Source organism: Lampetra planeri, chromosome 64 (assembly GCF_965212315.1).
Source record: "Lampetra planeri chromosome 64, kcLamPlan1.2.h2, whole genome shotgun sequence".
In the NCBI taxonomy this organism is placed as follows: domain Eukaryota; kingdom Metazoa; phylum Chordata; class Hyperoartia; order Petromyzontiformes; family Petromyzontidae; genus Lampetra; species Lampetra planeri.
The window spans coordinates 317,358-345,243 of record NC_136170.1 but is presented as its reverse complement, the minus strand read 5'-3'; the positions used below and the strand labels follow the sequence as shown (position 1 = coordinate 345,243).

The window sequence follows — 27,886 nt, the reverse complement described above, 5'->3', positions numbered from 1 at the left end:
GGGGTGGGTGGGTGGTGGTAGCGTGGGGTGGGTGGGTGGTGGTGGTAGCGTGGGGTGGGTGGGTGGTGGTGGTAGCGTGGGGTGGGTGGGTGGTGGTAGCGTGGGGTGGGTGGGTGGTGGTAGCGTGGGGTGGGTGGGTGGTGGTGGCGTGGGGTGGGGGTGGTGGTAGCGTGGGGTGGGTGGGGGGTGGTGGTGGGAGCGTGGGGTGGGTGGGTGATGATGGTAGCGTGGGGTGGGGTGGGTGGTGGTGGTAGCGTGGGGTGGGTGGTGGTAGCGTGGTGTGGGGTGGGTGGTGATAGTAGCGTGGTGTGGGGTGGGTGGTGGTGGTAGCGTGGTGTGGGGTGGGTGGTGGTAGCGTGGTGTGGGGTGGGTGGTGGTGGTGGTAGCGTGGGGTGGGTGGGGGGGTGGTGGTAGCGTGGGGTGGGTGCGGGGTGGTGGTAGCGTGGGGTGGGTGCGGGGTGGTGGTAGCGTGGGGTGGGGTGGGTGGTGGTAGCGTGGTGTGGGGTGGGTGGTGGTAGCGTGGTGTGGGGTGGGTGGTGGTAGCGTGGTGGGGGGTGGTGGTGGGAGCGTGGGGTGGGTGGGTGATGATGGTAGCGTGGTGTGGGGTGGGTGGTGGTGGTAGCGTGGGGTGGGTGGGTGGTGCGTGGTGTGGGGTGGGTGGTAGCGTGGTGTGGGGTGGGTGATGATAGTAGCGTGGGGTGGGTGGGTGGGTGGTGGTAGCGTGGTGTGGGGTGGGTGGTGCGTGGTGTGGGATGGGTGGTGGTGGTAGCGTGGGGTAGGTGGGTGGTGGTGGTAGCGTGGGGTGGGTGGGTGGTGGTGGTAGCGTGGTGTGGGGTGGGTGGTGCGTGGTAGCGTGGGGTGGGTGGGTGGTGTGGTGGTGGTAGCGTGGGGTGGGTGGGATGGGTGGTGGTGGTAGCGTGGTGTGGGTGGGTGGGTGGTAGTAGCGATATCGGCAAGTCTAACGAGGCTAACGGGTCTCAGAGTCACTTTGACGTGCGAGGGATCGCGACCCGAACGTGACCGTGAAGGTGACTTCTCCAAGCACGTGGCGCAGCGATGTCCTCGCTGGTTCACGTCCCTCCTCGTCGAGCGAGACGATTGTGTTTGTCAGCGAGTGGCCGCCACCCGCCACCCGCCACGACTAATCACGTTTTTAATTCGAGCAATTATTTATTTAATTCGACTAATTATGATGAAGGCGCAGCCCCTGCGATGTCGTCCCTGCTTCACGCCACTCCCGTCGAGAAGGGCTCGTTGTGTTTACTTGGTTTGGCTGCCCCCCCCCCCGTACTATCGCACCCCCGACTCGCACGGCTTGGCTACGTAGGGTGTGAAAAAAGTTCAACATCCACACAGACAAAGAGACGCACGCAATCTCGCGGCTTAATTCGGTACAAGCGCAGCACCTGCAACGGCTCCCGATGATTGAATAACATTTGGAGAATCTCGTTGTCATCCACTCCGTCGCGTTCTGAATTATTTATGCTCGATCCGTGGACTTGCAACTCGACGTTGGTGATAACCTGTCGGGTAACATTTGACAAAGTCAGCAGTCTACAAAAGCTTTGAAGCCAAGTAGAGGTTCACACCTTTTATAATAATTACACATTTAGAAATACACATTTAGAAATACATGATGCAACTTAACTCGATCGCGAATGATGCGAATGCGGTGTTGTGTGAGTATTGTGTATAATATGTGAGTATTGTGTATAATGTGTGTGTGAGTATTGTGTATGGTGTGTGTGTGTGTGAGTATTGTGTATGGTGTGTGTGTGTGAGTATTGTGTATGGTGTGTGTGTGTGAGTATTGTGTATAATGTGTGTGTGAGTATTGTGTATGGTGTGTGTGTGTGTGAGTATTGTGTATGGTGTGTGTGTGTGAGTATTGTGTATGGTGTGTGTGTGTGAGTATTGTGTATGGTGTGTATAATGTGTGTGTGTGAGTATTGCGTATAATGTGTGTGTTGTGTGAGTATTGTGTATAATGTGCGTGTTGTGTGAGTATTGTGTATGGTGCGTATAATGTGTGTGTGTGTGAGTATTGTGTATAATGTGTGTGTTGTGTGAGTATTGTGTATGGTGTGCGTGTTGTGTGAGTATTGTGTATGGTGTGCGTGTTGTGTGAGTATTGTGTATGGTGTGTATGATGTGTGTGTGTGGCTCTGTGTGTATATACAATGAATGCTGTGGGAGGGGTGAGCGCTACGCCGCGCTCCAAACCCGGCGAGCCAATTTCGAATCCTGCTCACGGCCAGCGCCAGTGACGATGATCTGAACCGGTCCTGGGTATGGAACACTTCTTCCTTCCCATATCAGTAAGCCACTGGGAGCTCTGCGCTTTTAAGTCATCACCGAGATTAAAAAAAAACTTGTTTAAAAAAAACTGCTTTTTGTGTTTTAGTTTGTTGTCCTTCCCCCGCATCTCCGAAGTTCAACGTGAGACAAACCATGGTGGTGTGGGGTGGGTGGGGTGGGTTGTGCCCACTGCTGCTGCTGCTGGGTGGGACGAACGCGGGGATTCGGGAAACGTGACCCCCCTCCCTCCCCTCCCCTCCCTCCCCTTCCCTCCTCCCTCCCTCCCTCCCCTTCCCTCCCCTCCTCCCTCCCTCCCTCCCCTTCCCTTCCCTCCTCCCTCCCCATTGCCGCTCCCCTGCGTGACAAGCGTCGTAATGCCACCTCCGCCGCCGTGGAAGAGGAGGCCAAAGACACCAATTGGCAAGGATCTCCGTGTGTTGCTCTGGAACTCCCCTCTAGTCGAGAGAGCCCCTTCGGCCAGCGTCGTCGTTAGAATGAGAAGGTTTATTTTAGACTGCAGCAGCAGGAGGAGGAATCCGATGAGGTATGAAGCTCTTTTACACAGATGTCCAGGAGTTGATGATGGTGTTGATGTCCAGTAGAGGCACGGGGGTCAGAACGCGAAAACAACAACAGTAGGAATAGATTACAGGATAGCACCATTACCCCCATGACCAGGAGCGTAACGGGGGTAACGAGGGTAACGAGGGTAACGGGGGTAACGAGCGTAACGGGGGTAACGGGGGCAATGGGGGGTAACGAGCGTAACGGGGAAAACGGGGGTAACGGGGGTAACGGGGTAACGAGGGTAACGGGGTAACGAGGGTAACGAGCGTAACGGGGGTAACGAGGGTAACGAGCGTAACGGGGGTAACAAGGGTAACTAGGGTAACGGGGGTAACGGGGGTAACGAGGGTAATGGGGGTAACGAGCGTGGGGACGTGGGAGGGGGCCACGCCACCTCCTCCACCCCCGCTGGTTGGGGGCACCCTTCCAGCCTCGTGATGAGATTTATTTTCAACAACAGTGCAACAAGAATTGGTTAAAAACGCGGGTTCACACTTTTTTTGTGCATGAGGATGTATTTAATTCACGTTCCACGTTTTTATTGAAAGTAAATAATTGATTAATTCGATTTTTAACGGATCACCACCACTGCGGAGCTGTAAGTGGCTGTTCGTAGACGGAGCGGCCCCCACAGCGTGAAATGTTCGAGACCGTGAGGGCATCACGACGATGTGGATTGGGGGCGAGGAAGTAGCAGCCGTGGTGTGTGTGTACCGTCATAGCCTCCAGGTTGCGTGACTGAGCGAGAGACAAATCAAATATTGGGCCAATATCCAAACCGCATGCGCTGATAATAATGTGGAGCTGCTAGGCTAACATGTCCCCTGAACTGATAATGTAGCTATTAAGCCCACACGCCCCCTTAGCTGCTCTTGCCTTGCTCAATGTCATCTCCGGACGTGAGAGAGATACGTGTAGACAGCGCAGTCGCTTTAAATGTAGCAAAAACAATAAAAACTCGACCCAAACCTTGGACCGGTTTCGAGTTCATTGGACCGCGGGTTTCGGATCGTAAGCTGTGTGTCAGTGTGTGTGTGTCAGTGGGTGTGTGTCAGGGTGTGTGTCTGTGTGTGTGTCAGTGTGTGTGTGTCTGTGGGTGTGTGTCAGTGTGTGTGTCTGGGTGTGTGTCAGTGTGTGTGTTTGTGGGTGTGTGTCAGTGTGTGTGTGTCTGTGGGTGTATGTCAGTGTGTGTGTCTGTGTGTGTGGGTGTGATAGTGTAGCGGTTAGCGCGCTGCGCTATGAACCTGGCGACCCGGGTTCGATTCCCGCTCACGGCCAACACCGGTGACGATTATCTGAACCGGTCCTGGACCTCCCCTAGGTCGACTCAGCCTCAAAATGATTACCTGGTGCGATGCGTAAACATCGCCGCGAGGGAGACAAAGGCGGCCGGGCGTGGTGTTGGCCACCCACCTCCTCGCGTGCCGTGCCGGCCTTTATTGGTGCTCGCTAACAGCACTTGCCCCAACAGTCTGTTAAAGCTCCACGGGGTATCTTTGTATTACTCATCACCTCCCGAGACAAGTTCTTGGGCAGCACTTGGGGTGAGACCCTCGGGAAACCAGCCAGAGAGATGCTCCCAGGGGCACAACTGCGGCGGGGGGGGGATGCGAGATCCGAAATAGCTACGGATGTTTTTTTAACGCCGTATATGAAATAGCATGTAGGCTTTTTTTTCTATTTAAAGCTTCGTGACTGCAGGGATTAATATGCTTGGTTTTTTCGGTGAAGTCACGTAGAAGGGAAATAATAAAATAAAATAAACAATAACATTCTCACGACGTTTCGACTGCAACACAAGCAATCGTCATCAGGTGTGGAAACCACAGCAAGAAAATGTAAAAAAGTGGCGGTTTTTTCTTAACGAGCACAACCGCCAGTTGCCGTGGTGCTGACGTTAAGAAAAAACCGCCACTTTATTCAAATTTTCTTGCTGTGGTTTCCACACCTGATGACGATTGCTTGTGTTGCAATCGAAACGTCGTGATAATTTTATTGTATTTTATTATTTCCCTTCTACGTGACTTTACCGAAAGAACCAAGAATAAGCATGTAGGCTGTAACTAGATATTATTATTTAAGTTCCACCCGTGTATTGCGTTTAGATAAAGACAGTCTCAGTGACTATCAATAAAAGTTAAACTATTTAAAGTTACAATGCTAAACAATTAAGTTATCGTGCATCTTGCTTTCATGCCGGTCCCATCAGTCTAGGATTTCCTCAAAGGGGTTGGTGGGTCACGCAACCTGATGCTGCTCTATTGATACGATAGCCAGGTGCGTGCATCGGGCTTGGTCCATGGTAGACCTCAGGTCGCTTTTAATGAATATTTTTTTCCCGAATAATGTTGTCTTTACGTGTTCTGTTCCTTGTGTACGTCTTGTTGATTCGGGGCCTTTGCATGGCCGACTGGGCCCCTACGTATCGCAAGACCTTGCCACACTTACCCCTTCTAGATTTGAAGTTTTCGTGACTGCAAGGATCCATACTCTTGGTTCTTTCGGAAAATACTCTTAGTTTTTTCGGTAAAGTCACGTAGGTAAAAAATAAAATAAAAATTAATAAAAGTAAAATAAAAATTCACGACGTTTTGGAGGCAACACAAGCTTCCGTCTTCAGGTGGAACCGTCACAGCACGATTGCTGTATCAAGACGGAAGCTTGTGTTGCCTCCGAAACGTCGTGAATTTTTATTTTACTTTTATTAATTTTAATTGTATTTTTTACCTACGTGACTTTACCGCAAAACCGAAAAGTATGAATCCTTGCAGTCACGAATGCTTCAAATCTTTCGGTAAAGTCACGTAGGTAAAGAAAATAAAAAATAAAAATGAAATAAAAATAAAATATACAATTTGATTTATTTTGATATTTTATTTTAATTTTATTTTCTTTACCTACGTGACCTTGTCACACTTACCCCTCCCCATGGTTTTTAAATGTCAGACGGGGGCACGAAGCTGTCGCGAGCCCGTCTTCTACCTGCGGTATTTTATCCCGGGGACAGAGTAGTGATGTCGTGGTCAGCTCACCGCGTCCGTGAACCTGGGGTCAACGGAGTTCAACTCCAGGCCAAGGGTGAGACGAGATTATTCGGTTTCTTCCCGCTCCCCCCCCGGGTACCGTGCCCCCCCCCCCAAACCGGCACTGACCGGCGTGGGGAAGTTTGGTCAAACAACTGGCTGGATTGTGCTTGATTCGGATAGGTGAAAAGGTCGGTTAAGTTAACGTGTAAAGAAAACGGCAGTGACTCCCACTTAGTGGAGATGGTCAATGGGCGCCATGAGGTAGCATCCTGTGGCTAGGCGAAGTGCTTGGTTTTGAGTCGAGATGTGAAGCTTTCGTGACTGCAAAGATTCATACTCTTTGGTTTTTTCGGTAAAGTCACGTGGGTAAAAAATAAAATAAAATAAATGAAAACAACTAAATTAAATCACGGCGGTTTAAAGCTTTTGGCAACCTGTATAGGAGAGGTTTGGGCACCAAATGGGACTGGCATAATTGATTATAGGACGTCCAATGGCTTTGTAGGTTAGGAGTAAAGTCTCCTTTTGTTGACCACAAGATGTGCCGGCTAAAGCCCGTAAGATGTTATTTCGCTTGTTAACTTTTGCGTGGACGTTTCTGCGCGTGTTGAGCGAAGCTGAACATGGTGTCAAAGGTTACACCTATAATTTTTGGGGGTTTTGCTAGTGGGAGGCGTTGGTTGTTTATTATGACTCATAATTTAGGTTTTTGGGTCAGATCGCGTTATTTATAAATGTGTCGTAACCCTCCACCACCCGACACGGCCAAACATGGCCTTGATGGCAAAATAACACAGCGTTTACCGAAAGCAAACGCACACTGATGCCTATCTGAATGCAGATTCACATCAATACCCAGCTCAGAAATCGTCTATTATCAAAACACTCATACACCGGGCTAAAACAGTGTCAGATGGTGAGAGTCTAGTGAGAGAGATGAAACATGTTAAATAAGCACTAAGACAGAATGGCTACAATAATTCTCAAATTAACAGAACACCGAAGGCCAAATCACGAACGCAAAGCAACACTGCTGAAAGCGATAAGATTGTTCAAACAATCAAAATACCATACATCTCAGGAGTAACTGACAAATTAGCCCAGGTTTTGCAAACGCAAAACATTAAAGTAAGATTTGGTAGAGTGCACAAAATTCAAAAACTGGTATCTGGCACTAAAGACGAATTGCCTAAATTATCAACAGAAGGTGTATATCGGATTAATTGTTTAGGTGGCAGATGCTATATTGGACAGACGGGACGTAACATCAGCGTAAGATTAAAAGAACACCAAAGAAACATTAAATTATCTCAAACACAACTGTCGGCAGTGGCAGAGCATGCTTGTTAACAAGGACACTCAATTGATTTTGATAACGTTGAAGTGTTGTGTAAAACTAATTATTACTGGCCAAGACTTATTAGAGAATCCATTGAAATTGAGAGAAACAGAAATAACTTCAATCGCTCTGACAGCTACAGGCTTAGTGCGGCCTGGAAGCGTATTATTAAATAAATACAATTACAATTCCTTATAAGGGAAACAAATACCAATGAATAACAATTGAATGATTACCAATCTATATAATTACAATACCCTCCCCCTCTTTGCCTCGAATCACTGCACCAGATTGAATTGAATTAAATGATGACGTCACCATGATGCTGCTCTATTTAAGACCGGAAGCAACAGGAGAGCTTCACCATTCTTGCCCGATGAAGCTGATTGTAATAATCAGCGAAACGTCGTACTACTCAAATTTAAAATTGCTGTTGATTCTCTTTTCAGCACACCGGTGGGCTAAAGAAGTGAATTATGTTGTCCTTTGAAAAACGTGACACATTTTTTTACTGTTTGGCCGTGTCGGGTGGTGGAGGGTTACGACACATTTATAAATAACGCGATCTGACCCAAAAACCTATATTATGAATAATATTGGTCGCGAAAGCCTCCACGTGTTAAATTGTTTATTATGACGATGGGATGTAAGTTGGCTTGATGAGGATCAGGTGTGATCATCAAAATCATCGTCACCATCATCACCACCATCATCACCATCATCACCATCATCACCATCACCCTCATCACCATTATCATGCGACGCCACAACCGTTGTCATGAACGCCAAACAACGGCGGCTTCTCTACGTGGCCGCGATGCCGAATGCTCTCGGAGATATTTAAAAACGGCGCTGCACCTCTCGGCCTCAAACTAAAACGCTGCTGTTTGGTCTGGGCCACAGCAACCCAGAGTCCTCGTCCTGCATCGTCCAGTGATAGAAATCGGAGCAGGGTGACTGCTGCTGGCCGGTTTTCTCGCCGCTTTGCTCTGCTCGATTCCTTATCGATCATCTTATTGCGAGTCCATCCCCTGTCCCCCCGATGAAGCTTGGGAGATCTGAATGAGGTTAACATATTTCGCAAACACCACGTTGTTGCGAAAATCCAACGCAGAATATGCCTCGGTTTGATCTTCCACGAAGCAGCTCATGGTCCACCCTAAACCGGACCCACTGGACAAACCATGGCAGATGCAAATACCTGATGCACTAAATGGAAAACTCTCCCGTAGTGTGCGACTTGTGGTTATCCAGAACAGTCAGTCCAACGTGTCACGTCGCAATGCCCCGATTCACAAATACGAAGGAGGCATCACGGCAATGATACCACCCACTGGCCCATCACGTGATTATCTTGGTGTGATCGCCCGCGAATGAAACTTTAGTCGTTGCTCTGCATCTACATCAGCATCCGTGCGGATAGAAGAGGAAGAGGATGATCGCTCTCCGATCGCTACCGCCATGGTCACTGTTCCAGTGGGCCTCACTCGTCGATTCCTTAACCCCCTGCTGCGTCTGGGACTACCAGACACTGGCTGTGTATTTGTCTCGATGTACGTCGGCAATCGTGCTCATGTGAGGTGTGGGGGAAGGACAACAAACTAGACATAACAATTAGTTCTAAAGAAATTAATTTGTCAATCTACATGATTTGAAAATGGATAGCTCCGGTGGCTTCCTAATATGGGAAGGAAGAGCATTCCAGACGGCCGCGGAAAGCGCATCTTTCTCGTCCCTTCATTCACGCAGTCACAAGCCAGACTCTCCTGATGAGACACTCAATGTCGAAACTAGTCCAGAGTTATTTGCCCGTGTTGATCCAATGCTGCAGAAGCTATGAACTCACAGGAAGGCCGTGTGGCTGATGGAATGTCAAGGAACGCTTTAATTGTTTGTATGTGGAGAGACTGCAACACGAATGAGACCTTTTTGCCTGTATGAAAATGATGAAACATATATAAATAGGCTTTACTCTTTCTAGCAATGAAACAGAAGGTATGTGAAGATGTCGAAATTCCAAATAGATACATTGTTCAAGTCATCACACATACTTGTGAAAAACATGCAAATAGACATGCCCTGATAATGCTCGCAACGTCTTTGAAACTGATTGGCCTCCACCAGGGACAGCCTTCTCGATGGCCTTGTCTCTACACCAGTGTTAGACCAGATGCATTGTCTGCTGATATATATTTTTTTTTATTTCACGCAACGACGCTGATGATGTTTATCGAGCTACATATCAAGATGCATTCAGCTCATTAACGAGCATCTCTACACGTGGGAATGAGCCGGATCGTCCGGAGAAACCCATTCCTTGCGCGAGGGGGCAACACTCGATCCCTCTGCATCGTTGTTCCTGTCGTGAGTTCACGAGTTCGTGTTGTCCCCGCAGGAGGCACCCGAGTGCAGCATGGCGGTAGCGAGGAGGTCGAGTCTGCTGTGTGTGGCGCTCCTCTTCTCGTGCCTCGTGAACCTCTTCTGGTTCCAGCGCGGCTCCACAACGACGACGACGTCGCGGGACGTGGTGACGGGCCGCGAGGGGAGCGCCCTCCAGCGCTCTCTCGAGAGGGTCGCCAACGCGCCAATGGTGGAGACACTCAACGACGGGACTCTGACGGAACAGCTCAACGACATCGAGACCATGTTGGAGAAGATCCTCAAAGGTGACGGCGATTAGCGGAGTCGGCGTGGGACCACCACTGCACGTGTGTGTGTGGGGCGAGCTTGACTGCGGTGACCCAATAAGGCGGATTCATCATGTTAGTGTGTAGGGCACTTGTGGTGGCTAGGAGATGTTAACTACCTCGCCTGGTGTGCAGGAGCTTATGGGTTCGATGTCGTCCCTGACGATGCCTTCTGTATATTTGAATTTTGCGTCTCTCTCTCTCTCTTTCTCTACCCATGGTTGCATGGGTTTTTCTCCTGAGTCCTCCGGTTTTTCCCCTCCACATTTAGAAACATGTCACACATTGAGAGTATACATTTCCACGTGATCATGATGATGATGGTAAGCCACTTCGTTGAGCTATAATTTGTGATAGCCAGGCCGCTACTGAAAACAGCTTTACATCTCATTCGGCCTTAGCTGGTAAAATAAAATAGTTTATAGCAGCCAAATACTCTGAACAGACATCAATTCTAAATGTGGAGGGAAAAACCAGAGGACCTCGAGACAAATCCATGCGATGACCACCTCCTGCATATCAGGCGAGGTAGTTAACATCTCCTTGCCACCGCGGCACCCCTCCCTCGTCCTGCTATGACCACCCTGTTATCCGGTTCATCGGCACCAACATCAGCAGTAGCATCAGAAGAAGCAGAGCTCACAGGAGGACGTGTTCCATATGGGAGAGTTCATTGTGGATGGGCCCATTACCGCTCAGACGACGGGATTCACAGCAGACTTCAATTATATATCAATATCGCGTTACATAAGCAACATGTGTTGTGTTGGTGATACTGCTGGTGCACAGACAGTAATAACGACATCGACACGGTTGTCGATAGCAACACCACCACTGTGTGTGGCATTAAAATACAAAAAAACAACATAATAGGCATTTCGGGCAATAGCCCTTATTCATGGCAATTACTGTGTTGCCCTCGTTATCTAAATGGGCATGCCCCCCCCCCCCTGTTATCTCTATGGGTGTGGGGGGTCCCCCTCTCGTTATCTCTATGGGTGTGGGGGTCCCTTGTCCTCTTCGTGAACTTCACTTCACACTCAACCCTAACCACATGCCCCAACGACTCCGCTAAATGCCCCTACGACTGGCATCTCCACCAAGTCACGCGGCATTGATATGCGATGCTTTTTCTGGAACACTTTGCTGCTTTTTCCTGGATTCTTCTGTTGAGCGTAAACATTTTAAGATGTTCCTTGTCCATGTTTTGGTTTGTTGCGGTTGCACCCGATTCAAGAGCCGAATGGCTCACCGGGCGAAATCTAATAAAGGAACTGAAACTGAACTGAACTGAAGTCAAGGGTGCAGATCGCAATCTCGTGCTGCCATCTCCCGCTCAGGTTAACCACCACCCCCATTCCTCTCTGCCACCCTCCACACTCCACTGACCTTGGTGCGTCCTATGCAGTGTTCTGGCTCTTGCCAGGTCCATGCCCACGCCAGTCCAGACTCTCACCAGACCCTCACCAGTCCAGGTGACTCTGTGATTTGCGAGATATTCGCGCGTTATTCTTTGTTTGTTTTTGCAAAGCCCACATGGCGCCGTCCTTAAATAATGTCACGCACCTAGGGGGGGGGGGGGGTCAGACATTTGTGACGATGTGTGACAAGGGGGGGGGGGCGTTTGAGAAATGTGACGTCACATCAAAATGCGTAACTTTAAATAAATATAGACAACACGTTCTACTTAATTAAATAGACTTTTTAATAAATGTTTTCTCCTACAAGCGACATTAAATACGCACTACAATGACAATAGTTTAAAGCGATTTGAAGCATGTTTTATTGTTTCGGGGGGGGGGGGGCAGAGCTTTGTGACGTCATATTTGAGGGGGTCTGACATTTTGTGATGCCGTGTGTCGAAGGGGGGGGGGGGGGTCAAAAATCGTCCAAAATCGCGTGACGTCATTTATGGACGTCCGCTATAAACATCCCAGCTGTTGTCTGCATCCAGTAAAAAGACACGTTTATTAGTTACTTCATCTTAATTATTATTAGTATTGTATTGTGCTTGTTTATCGCCAGGACAGCCTTCCTTCGTATATTCAGCCTGTAAAGTTTGTTGCAGTTGCAGTTGGTAGTGGTGTAAATCGACAACCTAACCAGAAGCATCAATGCCTTGGGAGTGTGGTTTTTGGGTCATATACAGGCTAGAGGCCACAATAATTGTATTATTTCTATAATGTTTATCATCATCACTCCACTTTATCACCCAAGATGAACCTCAGGCGAGTCTCAAGACTCTGCAGGAGGGTCCTGCCACTTTTTGCGCTCTTTCAATGGAGGAGGAATCAGAATATGTATTAATACTGGAGGAGGAATCCGAGGAGCTATAAAGCTTTTTGTCACAGATGTCCAGTAGGGGCACGTGGTCAGAACGTTACAACAACAAACACAATACACAAACACAACAGGAGTGAAAAGTATAGGAAAGGTAAACATATCACTTAAAAAGATGGAAATAAAACGAAACAATTTTTTTTTAATCTAGCGAGATGAAGCCCATTGAGGTATTAACTATTTTGCAGAGGCCACCTGGCCACAAATGATAACTCAACAAAGTGGCTTATCACCACGTGGAAATGTATAGCAGCAACATAATCAGAATAATCGCAATGCATGTTTCTAAAATGTGGAGGGAAAAACCGGAGGAGGACCCAGAGAAAACATCCACGCGACCACAGGGAGAGAGAGAGATAGAGACACCGCAAAACTCCAAATAAACAGCAGGTATCGGGATTGGGATCGAATACACGACCTCCTGTATACCATCTCACCAGTGCGTGGTCGGTGTGACGTTTCCCTGGTGCCTACAACCGGCATCATCGGGCAAGTTGCCATAATTGTGGAAGATGTCCAGTAGAAAGGTAGAGTTCACTCTGGCTCTCACCTGGACATTTCCATCTGTTCATAGAGGTCACTCTCTCTCTACCGCGCCAATCTATTTACACACCATGAAGAAGGGTCATTGCCTGAAACGTCACATATTATACATATATTAACGTTTCATTTTCCGGGCCATCCACACACGCGCATGTCTGTAAACGCGCATGGTGCTGCCATGGGCACGCACGGGGACACGTCGACTCGTTGTCGCTGCTCGGTTGGTCGGTGTTCACCGCCCAAAGTCGTGACGAGTTTTTGTTTAATTTCTCTTTGCTCCGTGAACCCCGCACCCCCCCCCCCCCCCCGGATCTCCGCTCCCCATTCCACTGCAATGTGCAACCGATGCCCATAACAGTTTCTGGGAGGATTGTTGGCACGCAAAATAACGATTGTTTAGGTTTCACATGTGAAGGCTTCGAACCCAACCCTTGGCGCCTATATATGTATTCTGGCTAGTCTCCCAATGGAAATGTCACTGTAAAAATTGTTGTGGGTATGAAAGAATAAGATTAGGTTGAACCCTTTTTGGCAGAAAAACGTTGTTAAGATTAACCCCTAGTAAGCTTTCGTGACCAATATCATCTATAATATAGGTTTTATTGGGTTAGACCTCATAAATATATCAATGTTTCGTTAAACCCTTCACCACCCGACACAGCCAATTAGTAAGGTTTGTCACGTGAACAGAACATGGCAATTCGTGACTAGTACAGCACACCGGTGTGTTGAAGAGTAATTACAACTCGCTTCATCCGGCGACAGCCGGATTTGTGGAGAAATCCTCCCGTTTCATTGCTTAAAAAGAGGGGTAAATGTGATGGCATCACTTGTGAGCACTTCTTGAGCAATGTGGGGGGGGGGGGGTAAATTAATTCATATAAATGACGATGGGTACCCATTGCGGTTGGGTTATTTATATGGTAATTAACGTACATTATGCATGCATATTGTGCGTACTAAAATAGCCGTACCTGTTATTGTTCAACGGTCATCCCTATTGAAGTATGCTGACCTGTATAGGCATGCATTAAAACAATGTGTCATTTGATGATTCGCTGAAAAAACAGCACTAAGCCTGTAGCTATCCGAACGGTAAAAACCAAATTTTCTCAATTCCGATAGATTGTCTAATTAGTCTTGGCAAGTAGTAACTAGTTTTTTCATAAAACTTGAACATTATCACAATCAATTGAGTGTCCTTGTTGGCACTCGTGTTCTGCCACTGCTGACAGTTGTATTTGGGAGTTTTCAATATTTATTTGGTGTTCAAACTGCTTGCCCACCATCGCATTTGCCACAAGTACAATGAGTACGGTGCACACCTTCTGTTGACAGCTTTACCACATAAATAAATACCCCAACTGGCAATGGATACCCATTGTCATTTATATGCATTCATTAATCCCCCCCCCCCCCGACATCGCTCACGAAGTGCTCACAAGTGATGCCATCACATGTTGTACTCCTCTATTTAAGGAATGAAACAGGAGGATTTCTCCACAAATCTGGCTGTCGCCTGATGAAGCTGGTTGTAATTACTGGCGAAACGTCGTACTCAGATTGTAAATGTTGTGGCTTTGCTATCCAACACACCGGTGCGCTGTGCTAGTAACGAATTGGCACGTTCTGTTTACATGACAAACCTTACTAGTTGGCTGTGTCGGGTGGTGGCGGATTTAACGACACATATTTACGCGATCTAAAAAAAAACCTGTATTAAAATGTTAAGATGCTCAAACACCAAATATAAACCTTTTTCAAAAAGTTCCCATATTACGAGGACCTTTTTAATATACATTTATACTGGAAAAAAGGTCCTATATTGTTGTGTTTACTCTCCAACATACAACTGGTTAGTGCTGAACTAGTAACCAATTTGAATGATTTTGTTAGCGTGATAAAACCTTGCTAATTGGCCATGTCGGGTGGTGGTGCCGGGTTTAAGGACTCATTTATATTTACGCGATCTAACCCACCAAAACACTTTCATTATGGATAACAATTGAATTGATTGATAACCGAGCCATGTCTCATTTCTTACCCCCCCCCATCGCCCACGAATCCTTAATGCGATTTTTGCATAGGATTGCACAAGAGCGATGGAACATCGAAGAAAGAGGTCGTGTGCGAGGGGAACCAGTGGGTACCCGACCCCGAGACCCCGCTCTTCAAGGAGTGGGGCAAGGACCTCCCGGCGCGGCAGAAGCGCAAGGCGTGTGCGCGCTTCCTCACCTACGGCTACAATGCCTACCTGAGCGACCGGCTGCCCCTCGACCGTGACGTGCCTGACAACCGCCCTCCCGGGTACGCCACTCGGAGTTGCACTCTCGCTCGACATCGCCATTATTGTCATCACCACCATCATTATTAGCAACGTTATCATGAGCATTTAACCACATGTCTGTCAGTGTGACTATAGATCGCTCTACGTCCTTGTAAGAGGCCTACCTCAGCTCCCAGTATACACGATTGCAAAACGAGATACACGTGAATGCAAGTGGGTGTTTACTGTAATATGCTACCATGGGGGTATATGATAAACCGGATTTTTGTTTAATCTCTGGGGCTTTTTTCTATCAAAAAAAGGAAAGAAGAGACTTGTTTTTTTGCTGTTCTCGAAAATTTACCTTGCCAAACAAGACACGGCCCACGTTGATCAGAGCGTATTGCTACTTCTTATTTCATATCGCCAATGTAGATGTAGAGCAACGACTACAATTTCACATACTGAACTGAACTAAAACATGTATTTTTTTAATCACGAATTATAGTAAATCAACGAATAGGACAGGATGAGTCTCATTTGCAATCATGACCTGGGTCACCAAAATTGACTAAACATATTGGATCTTGATTGGCGATTTGTAATTGGTTGTTTCTTGCTTATGATTTCTACTCGCTTCATTGTCGTACCTCTTGCTACTTGATTTATATTAAAATTTTGGTCCCAGGGATCGTTTGACCATACTTCCCCTTTCCCGTGCCTCACCACAGCTGCAGCTCCAAATGGTACCCGTCAGAGCTGCCGGGTCTCAGCCTGGTGCTGATCTTCTACAACGAGGCCGTCTCCATCCTGCTGCGTGCCGTCACCTCCGCCGTGCGCAACACACCGCACCACCTCCTCAAGGAGATCATCCTCGTCGACGACTGCAGCGACTACGGTGAGAGCTCCAGGGCTGCCACCTCAACCTTCTCCTCCTCCACCTGAACCTCCTAATTTTCTACCACCGAATTCTCCACCTCCTAATCCTCCACCTACTAATTTTTGACCCTGTAATCTTCCACCTCGTTCTCCAATTTCTCCTCCACCTCGTCCTCCACCTCTGCCCCCACAGATACAACTGAAAGAGAGATGGATCTCTCTCTCTCTCTCTGTCAGCCCGGCGGATTTCCTGCAGCAAGGGTCAATGCAATTTTGATATCAGATCTCGGCGGCACAAATCAATTCCCACTACCTTAACAAAGAATGTCTGTTTCCAGGCTGGTGACAACCCGAGTGGGTGGGTGGGGATTGTGTGGGTGGGTAAATCGGTGAGTGGGTGGCTCAGTGAGTGGGTGGAAATTTGGTGAGTAGGTTGCTCTGTGGGTGGTTGGGAACTGGGTGGGTAGGAATTGAGTGGGTGGGAGTGGATAAATGAGCAAGTGTGTGAGTTAATTCATTCGTGGATTATTAAATAAACTAAAACTATTTAACAACTAAACTATGTTTTATTTCACCAAGTAAGGCCCACTGAGCTATATAGCTCTTTTTCAGGAGCGACATGACTATACATGATATCCCAATGAAGTGGCTTATTACGTGCAAATTTAAAGCAGCCAAATACTCTCAAAGCATGATTTTAAATTTGGAGGGAAAAACCGGAGGGCCTGGATAACAATCCACCTGACCACAGGGAGAGAGATGCAAACTCCAAATATACTGATGAGTGCGAGAGTGGTTGAGTGAGTTACGTGTCGAACAGGGAGACACCATACAAACTCCACGTAGAAGGGTGCCCTGATCTGGAATCAAACTCGGGCATCATTATTGCTGTGCACCGCCCTCTCCACCAGAATCTGGTGAAAGGCCTCTCAGTCATGGCCCCGTGTAACACGGCTGCCACGGGGGTTGACGTTGTTGTCACCACTTCACAGATGACCTGCAGGAAGGGTTCGACTCCCTCGTCCAGGAGCTGGGCCGCAAGTACGACCATGTGAAATTCCGGCTGGAGCGGCACACGGGACGGAGGGGCCTCAGCGCGTCGCGTGTCACCGGCATCCGAGCGGCCTCAGCGCCTGTGGTGGCCGTCATGGACGCCCATGTGGAGTTCCCCGTTGGATGGTGAGTCCGCTGTGCCGTGACGCTTTGCACCGTGAGTTCCATTGATCGTCAGAACCAGCATTGGGCCATTCTGGAGGGTGGGTGGGGTGGGTGCGGGACGGCGTGATGACATCAAGGCGTGACACATCCAGCTCATGGGCTGTGGAATACATGGTGATGTCATTGTGCAGATGTGCAGCAGTGACATCACCACCGCACACATCTCCCTGACTGTGCGGCAGCCAGCTAACTCGGGGTTCCCCGTTGGCCGGTGAGTCCTGAAATCTCTCCAGCAACGGCTCGGCCCATTTCTACTTTTTGGGCCTTTAAATTGTTGACTCGGGCTAGGGGTACCGGTGGACACTGTTGGGCATTACATGAACCTTATGGCGGGACCCCGGGGTCCCATAAGCTCCCGGCTCTCGCATAAACTACGTTGCGACGTAATTTTATGTCTGTTGAAGGCGAGCGACAGGGGAATCAATTCCTCTCGACGAGCTCTACACGATGCACTAATCAAAGGCGATGACCGATTTTCCCCTCCCCATAGGGCCGAGCCAATCCTGGCGCGAATCCAGGAGGATCGCCGTGTGGTGGTCTCCACGGTGTTCGACAACACGCACTACGACACGTTCGTCGTACACCGCTACGAGTCGCAGGCACAGACGTTCACCTGGCAGCTGTGGTGCACCTACAGAGAGCCTCCCCTCGACTGGATCACCAACAAGGACCTCACGGCTCCCATTAAGTGAGTCGCACGCCCGAACGGACTGAGCTGGCTGGGAGATGTTGACTACCTCCCCAGGTATGCAGGAGGTTGTTGGTTCGATCCTGACCCTGACGCTTGCTGTAGATTTGGAGTTTGCGGTGTCTCTCTCCCCGTGGTTGCGTGGATCTTGCTCCGGGTCCAGTTTTTTACCTCCACATTTAGAAATGTGCGTTTTTAGAGTATTTGTTTACTATAAATGTCCACTTGATAATCCACTTCGTTGTGCTATAATTTGTGATAGCCAAGTCGTTTCTGAAAAAAGAGCTGCATAGCTCAGTGGGGCCTTACCTGTGTAGAGGAGAAAAATACGCGGTGTGCACAGTTAGGCGGGTGCATCTGAGGGCAAACAGGTGTGCGGGTTGCAACGTGAGGTTTGCACCGACAAGCCAACAGTAGTTAAGTGGATAAGTGGGTGCAATTGAGGTCAAACAGGTGTGCGGGTTGCAACTTGAGGTTTGCACAGACAAGCCGACAGTAGTTAAGGGGAGAAGCTGGTGCAACTGAGGTCGAACTGGTGCTACGCTGTGACCGTATGTTGGCGCTTAGGAGATTGGAGATGGGGGGTGATGATAAGAGATTAATGGGATGACTGGCGCCGGCCTGGCGGCAGCTTAAGTGGAAGCACGTGAGGACTCGGGATGAGCAGGGGGATATAAGCGGGAGCGTGTGTGAGCGAGGGGAGTTGTTTCCGGGAACCAAGAGTGAAGACATCTCGCCGCTGCCACTCCAGCCGTCAACGGGACCTCAACCCTCACGCCGTCGCCGGGCGGGTGTTGGCTGAACCCCCCGCCCGGGACAGACGGGTGAGTGGGTCTGAGAGAGCGTTGGTGAGGGCAGCGGTAGAGATGCAAAGACGCTGTGTGCGGAGTAGCTGAGTGCGGAGACGCTGTGTGCGGAGTAGCTGGGGGCGAAGCTGCTGTGTGCTGAGTCGCTGAGAGCAGAGCTCCTGAGTGCAGGATAAGTGAGGTGCAGAATAAATAAGAGTGGGGAGAAGTTCAGTATATGTGACTGTACAAATAGTTATAGGAGTGCCTTTAACTAGCGCAAGAACAGGTGAATAAAGTGTAAGCAGGTGACTTGTTTCAACATGTCGGTGTAAGTTTTGAAGACACTACACCTGGTTAAATAAAAAAATATTGTATCTAGTGAATGATGTGTCCATTGCATGTGGCCTTCAAAATCCTTTTGCTTGCCAAGTTCACTCAAGTTGCTTTGACCCCCCCCCCCAGGAGTCCAATTGTGATGGGCTGCATGGCGGCCAGCAAGAGCTACCTGGAGGAGATTGGCTTTCTGGATGAAGGCATGCAGGTGTACGGAGGGGAGAACGTGGAGCTGGGCCTCAGGGTGAGGACGCACAGAAACTCAGACAAAGATCCCCCGTGTAGCCTTAACAGACTGTTGGGGCAAGTGCTGTTATAGCGAGTAGCAGCACCTTTGAAGGGCGGCACGGCACACGAGGGGCTGGGTAGTCGTCACCACGCTCTGCCGCCATTGTCTCCCCAGTGGTGATGTATACACACTGCACCCAGTTACCCTTGACCTACGGATAGACCCAGGACCAGTTCAGATAATCTGTCCCTGATGTTGGCCGTGGGCAGGAATTGAACTCTGATAAACTAGGTTCATAGCGCAGTGCGCTAACCGCTACACTACTACAGAGATGCAACTTTGACCAAATTCACTCACTCACTCGTGCATGTTCATACAGACCGGCACAGGCATTATGAGATCACTGTGCTGGCCTGCTGCCTTGTTCAGAGTGGACGGTCATGGTGGCTGGGCTCCTCCTTACTAGAGGGAGAAACACTGAGCTCCAGCCCCATCTTGCAGCCTAATTCAGAGTGAAGGATCACACCGGCTGGTCTATTGGGTGATTAGACACCTCTCTCCTCCATCCCCCTTCTCCCCCCCCCACCCCGTGTCCAGGTCTGGCAGTGCGGGGGTAGCGTGGAGGTGCTGCCCTGCTCACGCTTGGCTCACATCGAGCGCTACTTCAAACCGTACGCCCCGGACCTGAGCATCCACATGCGCAGGAACGCGCTGCGCGTGGCCGAGATCTGGATGGACGACTACAAGAAGAATGTCTACCTGGCCTGGAACCAACCCGTGAATGTACGCAGTGCACTGTTACTGCGAGGCAGGGTGGAGGAATTGGGGGGCTGACTCCACCTAAGGCTTTGCCGGCCTGGGGTAGCTCCCCGCCTCTGCTAGGCTCTTGTGCACCATCATCGCTAGTCCCCGCTAGCAACTACTCCGGGGGCGCGTCATGCAGCCCTCTACCACGCCGGCGCACCTGGCTGTGGACTCTGCTGGTCTCCATTTCTTCTTCCGTGTGAACTTGTGGCGTCAAGGTGTACCGAATCTGGCACACGCGACAAGGCACTATATGTATAGCTGTACCATTATCTGCGTGTGGCCTGTGGAACTCAATGCCTTCTCAAACGTCCACACACTTTAATTCCCCAATGCACCCTCCACCAGACTGTCCCCTCCCATACCCTGTGCCTCGTCCTTCCTGGTCTATGCCCACTCTGGGCCCTTGCCTCCTGATTCGCTACCGATAGGGGAGGGGTCGTGCAGGATTCGCCAGCCCCTATCACATGACCCAAACTCTCCCATTCCAGCCCTCCCCTCCTCCCTCAACTGTCCGTTAACTGTCAATCAACTTTTGAACTACTCTCAGCGAGAGGCAGTCTTTCCCACGGGCGTGGGCACGGCCATTTCCATACTTCTTCACGGTGGAACTTACTGCAGACAGGTTAGACAAATTAGTAATGGTGCCTGGATACAAATTGAAAAACCATCAAAAACTTTGTCACAGGCTTGTGTAAATATACCGTGTTTTCATAGCCTCAGAGATTTCCGAGCTTGGCCATATAATCTCGTAGTCAGCGTAGTCAGCGGTGATCCTGTCAGCATGGTCTTAACATGCTCGTGGCCAAGAGAAGGTCAATGTGGAATATTGAGATTGGCCATGATGACTTTTTTTCTCCAGAGTGGGTTGTTGTGTGCAAGATAAGTCTCTGGGACCCATCTCAGGACATCAGTTCAACAATGAGTTGATGTGGATGTTAAGAACCTTTTGTGGGTGGAGATCATGCAGTGTAGATCACATACACGTAACTTCCGGCGAGCCAGATTCGCTCTGGAGTAGAGCTCACAGTGAGGAGTTCAACAAATGGACATCTAAGGCGAAACTTTTTTGAGCCAAAGGGTGAATAAAATTTGGGTGAGGATGTTGGTGTTCGCTCGCAGCACCCGCCCCCAACAGGTTGTTGGAGAGCTACATGGTTGGTCTTTGTCTTTTTTTGTTTACAGGGCTCTGGGATAGACATTGGCGATATCTCAGACCGCGTGGCTCTGCGCAAGCGGCTCAACTGCAAGAGCTTCGAGTGGTACCTGGAGAACGTGCTGCCCTCACTGCCCAACCACAAGGATATCGTCCAGTACGGCGTGGTGCGTAGTTCTTCTGCACGTTCAGGCCTGGCTTGTTCGCTTAATGGAGTCTGTTCTCCTAATAACGCGGTAGTAGTTGCGTTTGTGAAGAACATTACGTGATGGAAACATCGCGTTATAATAAATTATATATAATATCGGGCGAAGCACAGTCAGTGATAACACGTGAGATGCGCATGCAGGCTGAGTAGCATATAGAAGCATCCAGCAGCATCCCAATGCCTTGTGTGTGATGCTACGCCGAGGCAGCTGTTACAACCTCTTATTCCTACTCATGCGAGGTAGTTCCGTTTACTCAATTATATCCAATTTGCATCCGCATTTGAAAAAAAATCTGTTCTTTAATCCATTTATTGCATTATATCTAATTCGCGTCATGAAAACAACAAGCGTTATAGAAGAACTGACTACTTAGACTGTTGGTGATGATTATTTAATTACTTGGTTAATTATCATTTAAGGAGGAGGGGAAAAAAATAAACTCAAACCGATCCTTTTTCAGGCACACGAGGCAAAACGTCGGGCATACATCGTAGTGCACCGAATGATGCGGTGGAGAGCGCGGGGGTGTAATGGCGGTGTGCGCTGCTGCTGTGGCTGGTGTTGCCCCTTTAGATGAGGAGCGTTGAGAGGAAGGACCTGTGCCTGGACCGGGGCGACCCCCAGAAGAACACCCCCATCATCCACCCCTGCCATGGATTTCAACCCCAGGTGCTCGTCACAATTTACCTTCCACGTGCAGTTTGTAGTCCTTCACCCCCCCTCCCCCTCGCACCTCTGATTTAGTGTAGTGTATAGTGTAGTGTATAGTGTAGTGTATAGTGTCGTGTATAGTGTAGTGTATATTAGTGTAATATATAGTAGTGTATAGTGTTCTGTATAGTGTATTGTATAGTAGTGTAGTCCATAGTAATCTAGTGTATATTAGTTTGTATGTATGTTAAACATTCGCAACCGTACGTAGCAAACTGTGGCTAATCGGAGGTGCGGGGGGAGAGACAACAAACCAAAACACAAAAACAGACATGAGGGTTTTGTGTTGGACTAGTCCATAAAACCCTCAAGACTGAAAAGAGTCTTAAAGACTGTCTTTCATTCTAGCCCCGCCAAGTTGGGGGCGAACATTGCTGCTGTGTTTGATTCCCAACTGAGTAATTTGCGTTTGATAAAAAAAAGAATTGGGATCGTGACGCCACCACGGCATCTTTAACGTCTGCCATGCGACCTGAAGTTAACGGCCCATTGGCGTTTATTACGGCCGCTACCGCGGTATTAACCAGGGTGTCCGTTGTGTATTGTTTAAAAACCACGAGCCTCTGCAAGACGAGTGGCGAATGTGGGAAGGCATTTTTTTCGAATTTGATAAAAATATTTAAAGAGCCTTACAATGGACTGTGGTGAATACGAGACGGTGGTGGTTCTTGATAAATAACGTCACGAAACGATTCCTTAAAGAGCCGTCTGCTGCTCCGGAGCCGCAGGTTGCCGACCCCTGCCCATCGTAAATTCGACTCCCGTCGCAAACTGAACTCCCATGGTCAGAGGTCGGCAACCAAAACAACAAGAAGAGCCATTTTTTTTTCGAATTTCAAGAGCCGCACCGCAGTCACTTAGGGAGCCACCGCATCGCGGCTCCGGCAGCCGCAGGTTGCCAACCCCCTGCCCAAGCGCGACGGCCCTCTCTACACCATTGGAACCTCATTTGCCAGTAAAAAATATAATTGTTTTTTTACCCTTCTATCTGGCAACAAAATTGACACCTTTTTTTTTTACAAGGAGTCATGTTTGCATAGACCACAATACCTGCAGCCATAATGCAAACAAAAAACATAACTCTGATAATATATGCACTGTCCTTGAAGTTGATTGGTCCTCACCCGAGACAGCTTTCCTTAGAGCCTAGTCTCACATGGGTTGGACCAGATAACGCCAAAAGGCGCCCTCTCTACGTCAGTTTAACACACAGCAGCAGTAGTTGCCTTCAACACCAATATTATCCATAATAGGGTTTCTTTTTGGGGTTAGCTCGCGTTAATATAAATGTGTCGTTTAAACCCGCCACCACCACCTGACACAGCTAATTGCTAAGGTGTTGTCATGTAAACAGAAGCCCGCCAGTTTAGTTACGAGTTCAGCGCTAACCGGTTGTGCGTTGGGAGAGTAAACGCGCAGCGCCGTTTACAATTCGAGTGACCGTGACGTTTGCGCCGGTGATTGCACAACGACGCTCTGGGATGCAGTTGGCAGTGGAAACGTCTACCAAGAGGATCATGGTGGGCTTCAACGTGGACCTGAAGTCTCCCGGAGTCATCTGCGTGGGGATGTCCGAGGCAGGGACTGAGCCCGCCCTGCTCGATTGTGACCTGGAGTCGGTGCAAGAGAGGATTCTCAAGTTCCAGGTGGGTGGCCCGCAGCATTCCGCTCGTTTATACCCAGAAGCGCCTTACCGCCGTGACTCAAGGCTCTCTCGTTCAGGAGGGTCCTGCCTCCCACCCCCCTCCCCACCCCTGTGTGTATCCGTGTGTGTGTATCTGTTAGTGTATTTGTGTGTGTTTGTGTGTGCGTAAAGTGTCGAACGCCTGCTGGCAGGAGGTCACGGGGCAGACCCAGGTGCCACGGGTCGACTGACTGAGATGACTGAGATGAATGGCTGATGAACCACCTGTGCCCCCTACTGTGCCTACTTGCTGTGCTTTAGCCATCCGGCGCTCCGCTCGTTGTTGTGAGCATCGCTCCTCCGCCCTCTGTTGTTGTTGGAGGGCGACTGCCTGCAACTGCCCAGTAGCGTCCTTTACGAGCCTCCTCCACAGAGGCCAATCTTGACACCGCTGGTACCAGTCATCGGCAAGTCCACTCAGCTCCACATCCTGCTTCTCTTCTCTAGCCAGTGCCGCGCCCATTTAGCCCCCTTGATCCCGCTGAACAAAAGCTGTTTGGGCATGTGGTGTTTGGGCATGCGGGCTACATGGCCTAGCCAATGCAGCCTTGCCTGCCGGAGGAACTCACCGATGGGACTTTGTCCAGATCTTTCGAGGATTTGTGTGCTCCTCACACACTCCAGCCTGGTTAAACCTAGGATTGATCGTAGGCAGGCCAGCCTAAATGTTTCTAACCGGCAAAGATGTTCCATTAGGGGGGTCCACGTTTCGCAAGCGTAGAGAAGAGAGGGAATGACTGTGGCCGAGAAAACCCGAAGCTTCGTGCGGAGCAACAGACCAGGTAGCTTCCACACAGCGTTACGCAACCAATGAAACGATAATGCCGCTCGACTGATTCGGAGTGAGACCTCTGCTGTTAAACCGGAGCCAGTCATGAGCACGCTGCCCAGGTATTTGAAACTCTCCACTCTCTCCACAACTGCCCCATCACCGATTGGGAGTTGTGGGGGTGGAGTGCCCGATGGTACAAAATACCCAGGCAGGTGCTTCGTTTTGGTGGGGCTGATGGTAAGGCCCCAGCTCTTAGTGGCACACTCCAGTTTCAGCAGCAGCGTCTACAACTCCTCCTCTGAATGAGCAGCAATTACCAAATCATCGGCATACATAACGTGGTTGAGCAATAGGGAGCCATCCCTTGACCGCACCCGGGCATCGATCAGCCTCCCATTGTATTTGTACCAGATGGAAATTCCTCCGGTACAGCTATTGAAGGCTTCACGAACTACGTGGTCGAAATATATGTTAAATAATGTTGGAGCCACAGGACATCCCTGTCGCACCCCAAGGTGTACAGGGAATTGCTCTGACTCCCAGTCACGTAGTTTTACCCGGGCCTGCTCACCATCATGAAGGTCCTTAATGAGCATGAGCAGAGGGTCAGGGACTCCGAAAGCACGAAGAACAAGCCAGAGCCCAGGCCTACTGATGGTATCATAGGCCTTGACCAGGTCAATAAAGCAGAGATGCAGGTCTTGTTGGAATACCCTACACCTCTGTTGTAGCAGACGCACAGAAAATATGGCATCTGTGCAGGACCGCCCTTTCACATTGAGGCTCCGCAAGCCTCTCCTCAGCGTGCTTAGCGAGGCGATGTTGAATAATCCTTGCCAGGACCTTTCCCGCCACACTGAGGAGTGAGATGCCCCTGTAGTTGTTACAGTCTGTGCGGTCCCCCTTCTTAAAGAGGGGTACCACAAGGGCATACTTCCAATCCTTTGGAACCTGTCCAGTTATCTAGACTGTTGTTATGATGTCATGTAGGGCAGTCTGCGCACAAACGCCACCCTCCCTCAGCATTTCGCTTGAGAGATCATCTCTGCCCGGTGCCTTTCCTTGTCTCAGACTCTGGATCGCCTTTAGTACTTCCTCAATAGATGGCACCTCAGCCAGCCACTCACTCACAGGGGGTGACGTCTTACTCCAATATTTGAGGCACCGCAGCCTCAGTAGGGTCATCCCCACTTTGTCCCGCGATGTTTTCTATGTCGCGGGATTCCCCCTCCCCCAGAACTTCACAGAAATGCTCAGCAAATCTGCAAACCTGTTCCTGGGTGTCGGAGATTGGATCACCGTTCTTTCCCCTAATGATGGTAATCGGTGTGGCGCTGCAGGTTACTTTTTGATGGAGTTAAATAGGGATTTGTGATGGCGGGCCATTGAGGCAGACTCCATCTCCTCCACACATGCGCACATACACACGTGTACATATCTGTTTTGTGCGTGGCCCCTGCTGCAGGACGGAGAACTGCGAAGCGGAGACGGAGCCAAGTGCCTGGAGGTGCGAGAGGTGGAGGGCGAGAGCTTTGGCGCTCGGCTCGTCATCCAGCCGTGCACCGGAAAGAAGTGGATCGTGGAGTTTTACAGTCCTCCCAAGTGATCCCAGTCACCATCCTCTTCATCATCGTCATCGTGATGAAGACGACGACCGTGACGATGATCGTTTACAGAGCGAGACCAAACTTTCTATAATAATTATAATTAATAATAAGAGAGGTGGCAACTGATTTGTGCATTTGGGATGTTTTTTTTTAAGCAATATATATATTTAAAAGAGGAGAACTGTAAAGAAACGACAGTGGGACCCTCTGCTGCGTTAACACGGTTGTGACGATTGCTGAAGGGCTGCATTTTGTTTCGCTTTGCGCGGGAATAGCTGCACGCCGAGAGCCGATATCACGACGCGGGTGTCGATCGACATGGCGGGCACCGGCGTCACGACGGGAATGCCCGCGCGTCTCCGCTTGTATCTCCGCGTTTGTGTCTCTGTGCGTGTGTGTGTCTCCGTGTCTGCGTGTGCGCGTGCGTGTATCCGTTTGTATCTCCGTGTTTGTGTCTCTGTGTGTGTGTATGTGTCGGTCTGTGTGTGTGTGTGTCTCCGTGTCTGTGTGTGTCTCCGTGTCTGCGTGTGTGCGTGCGTGTATCCGTTTGTATCTCCGTGTTTGTGTCTCTGTGTGTGTGTCGGTCTGTGTGTGTGTCTCCGTGTCTGTGTGTGTCTTTGTCTTTTAGTCTCCATGTTTCTGTGTGTGTATTAATGTGTGTGTGTGTATGTGCGTCATCGTTTGGGGGGCCAGCGACGGCGGCCGACGGCAGCTTGCACTGCGCGTGCCTCGCCGGTGGAGAGGGCAAGTGGGGGAGGCTCAGGGGAGTGTGGGGGGGGCGCATTGTCCACTCAACACCTCGGGCTTGGATCTCTCAAGTTGTCTTCGCTCATCCACCCGCGCACGTTCTTTGCGTTCTCGGGAGCCAGTGGGTCGATCCCGATCCGCGTTTTACGTCGGCCTCTCGCGTATTTATTATTATTTGAGCTCGGGCGGTCGTGTTTTATAAGACACCGTTGCGTGTTGTGAATACACACTGAAAGAGTTTTGCTTTGAGTGAATCTGCGACGGGCGTGCGTGACTGCCATGCCCCCCCCCCTTGTTTCGCTAGTCGCGCCTCTGCCAGCAAAACCGTTCCTGTGCCGGGCGGCCACTCGCTCCCTCTTAGTGTCACGTACGGCTGATGTAGACGCAGAGCGACAACTACAATTTCAATATTCAGGTGGACACATCCAGATAATAAGCGCGTCAGGAGTAAAGCCGAGTCGTGAATCAGCATCGCTACGATGAGGTCTCTCGGGTCGCCGGGTTCGTAGCGTAGTATCTACGCTACGAACCCGGCGACCCGAGTTCGATTCCCGCTCACGGCCAACACCGGTGACGATTATTTTAACCGGTCCTAGGCCTCCCCTAGGTCGACTCAGCCTCAAACGAGTAACTGGTGCGGTGTGTGAACATCGCCACTGGGGGGACAAAGGCGGCCGGGCGTGGTAAATCCAAGTCCCGGGCGAAGCCGGGCAGTCAAGCTAGTAAAAAATATATCATAGTCTATATACAGTATATCATAGTCTATATACAGTATCCAATTAAAGCTTTCGTGACTGCAGGGATTCATCTTCTTGGTGCTTTCGGTAAAGTCACGTAGAAGGGAAATAATAAAATAATAAAAATAAAATAATTCTCACGACGTTTCGGCCACAACGCAAGCAGCCGTCCTCAGGTGAAGAACAGGTCTGTCTTTCCCTTCTACGTGACTTTACCGAAAGAACCAAGAAGATATATACAGTATATCATAGTCTCTG

The 27,886-nt window shown here is 49.6% G+C and overlaps 1 protein-coding gene across 1 annotated transcript in view; it reads left to right on the top strand.

Annotated features, from left to right (window-relative positions):
- LOC144737116 (polypeptide N-acetylgalactosaminyltransferase 18-like) overlaps positions 1-27,129 on the top strand; it is a 30,843-nt gene extending 3,714 nt beyond the window's left edge. The window contains exons 2-12 of the mRNA XM_078619810.1: positions 9,626-9,896; positions 14,888-15,107; positions 15,798-15,964; positions 16,938-17,124; positions 17,654-17,851; positions 19,102-19,216; positions 19,799-19,984; positions 21,191-21,328; positions 21,944-22,039; positions 23,569-23,727; positions 26,003-27,129. Coding sequence (XP_078475936.1) covers positions 9,644-9,896; positions 14,888-15,107; positions 15,798-15,964; positions 16,938-17,124; positions 17,654-17,851; positions 19,102-19,216; positions 19,799-19,984; positions 21,191-21,328; positions 21,944-22,039; positions 23,569-23,727; positions 26,003-26,143 — 1,860 coding nt within the window. The 5' untranslated portion in view covers positions 9,626-9,643 and the 3' untranslated portion in view covers positions 26,144-27,129. The remainder of the gene's footprint in view (positions 1-9,625; positions 9,897-14,887; positions 15,108-15,797; positions 15,965-16,937; positions 17,125-17,653; positions 17,852-19,101; positions 19,217-19,798; positions 19,985-21,190; positions 21,329-21,943; positions 22,040-23,568; positions 23,728-26,002) is intronic.
- Positions 27,130-27,886: the final 757 nt, after the last annotated feature.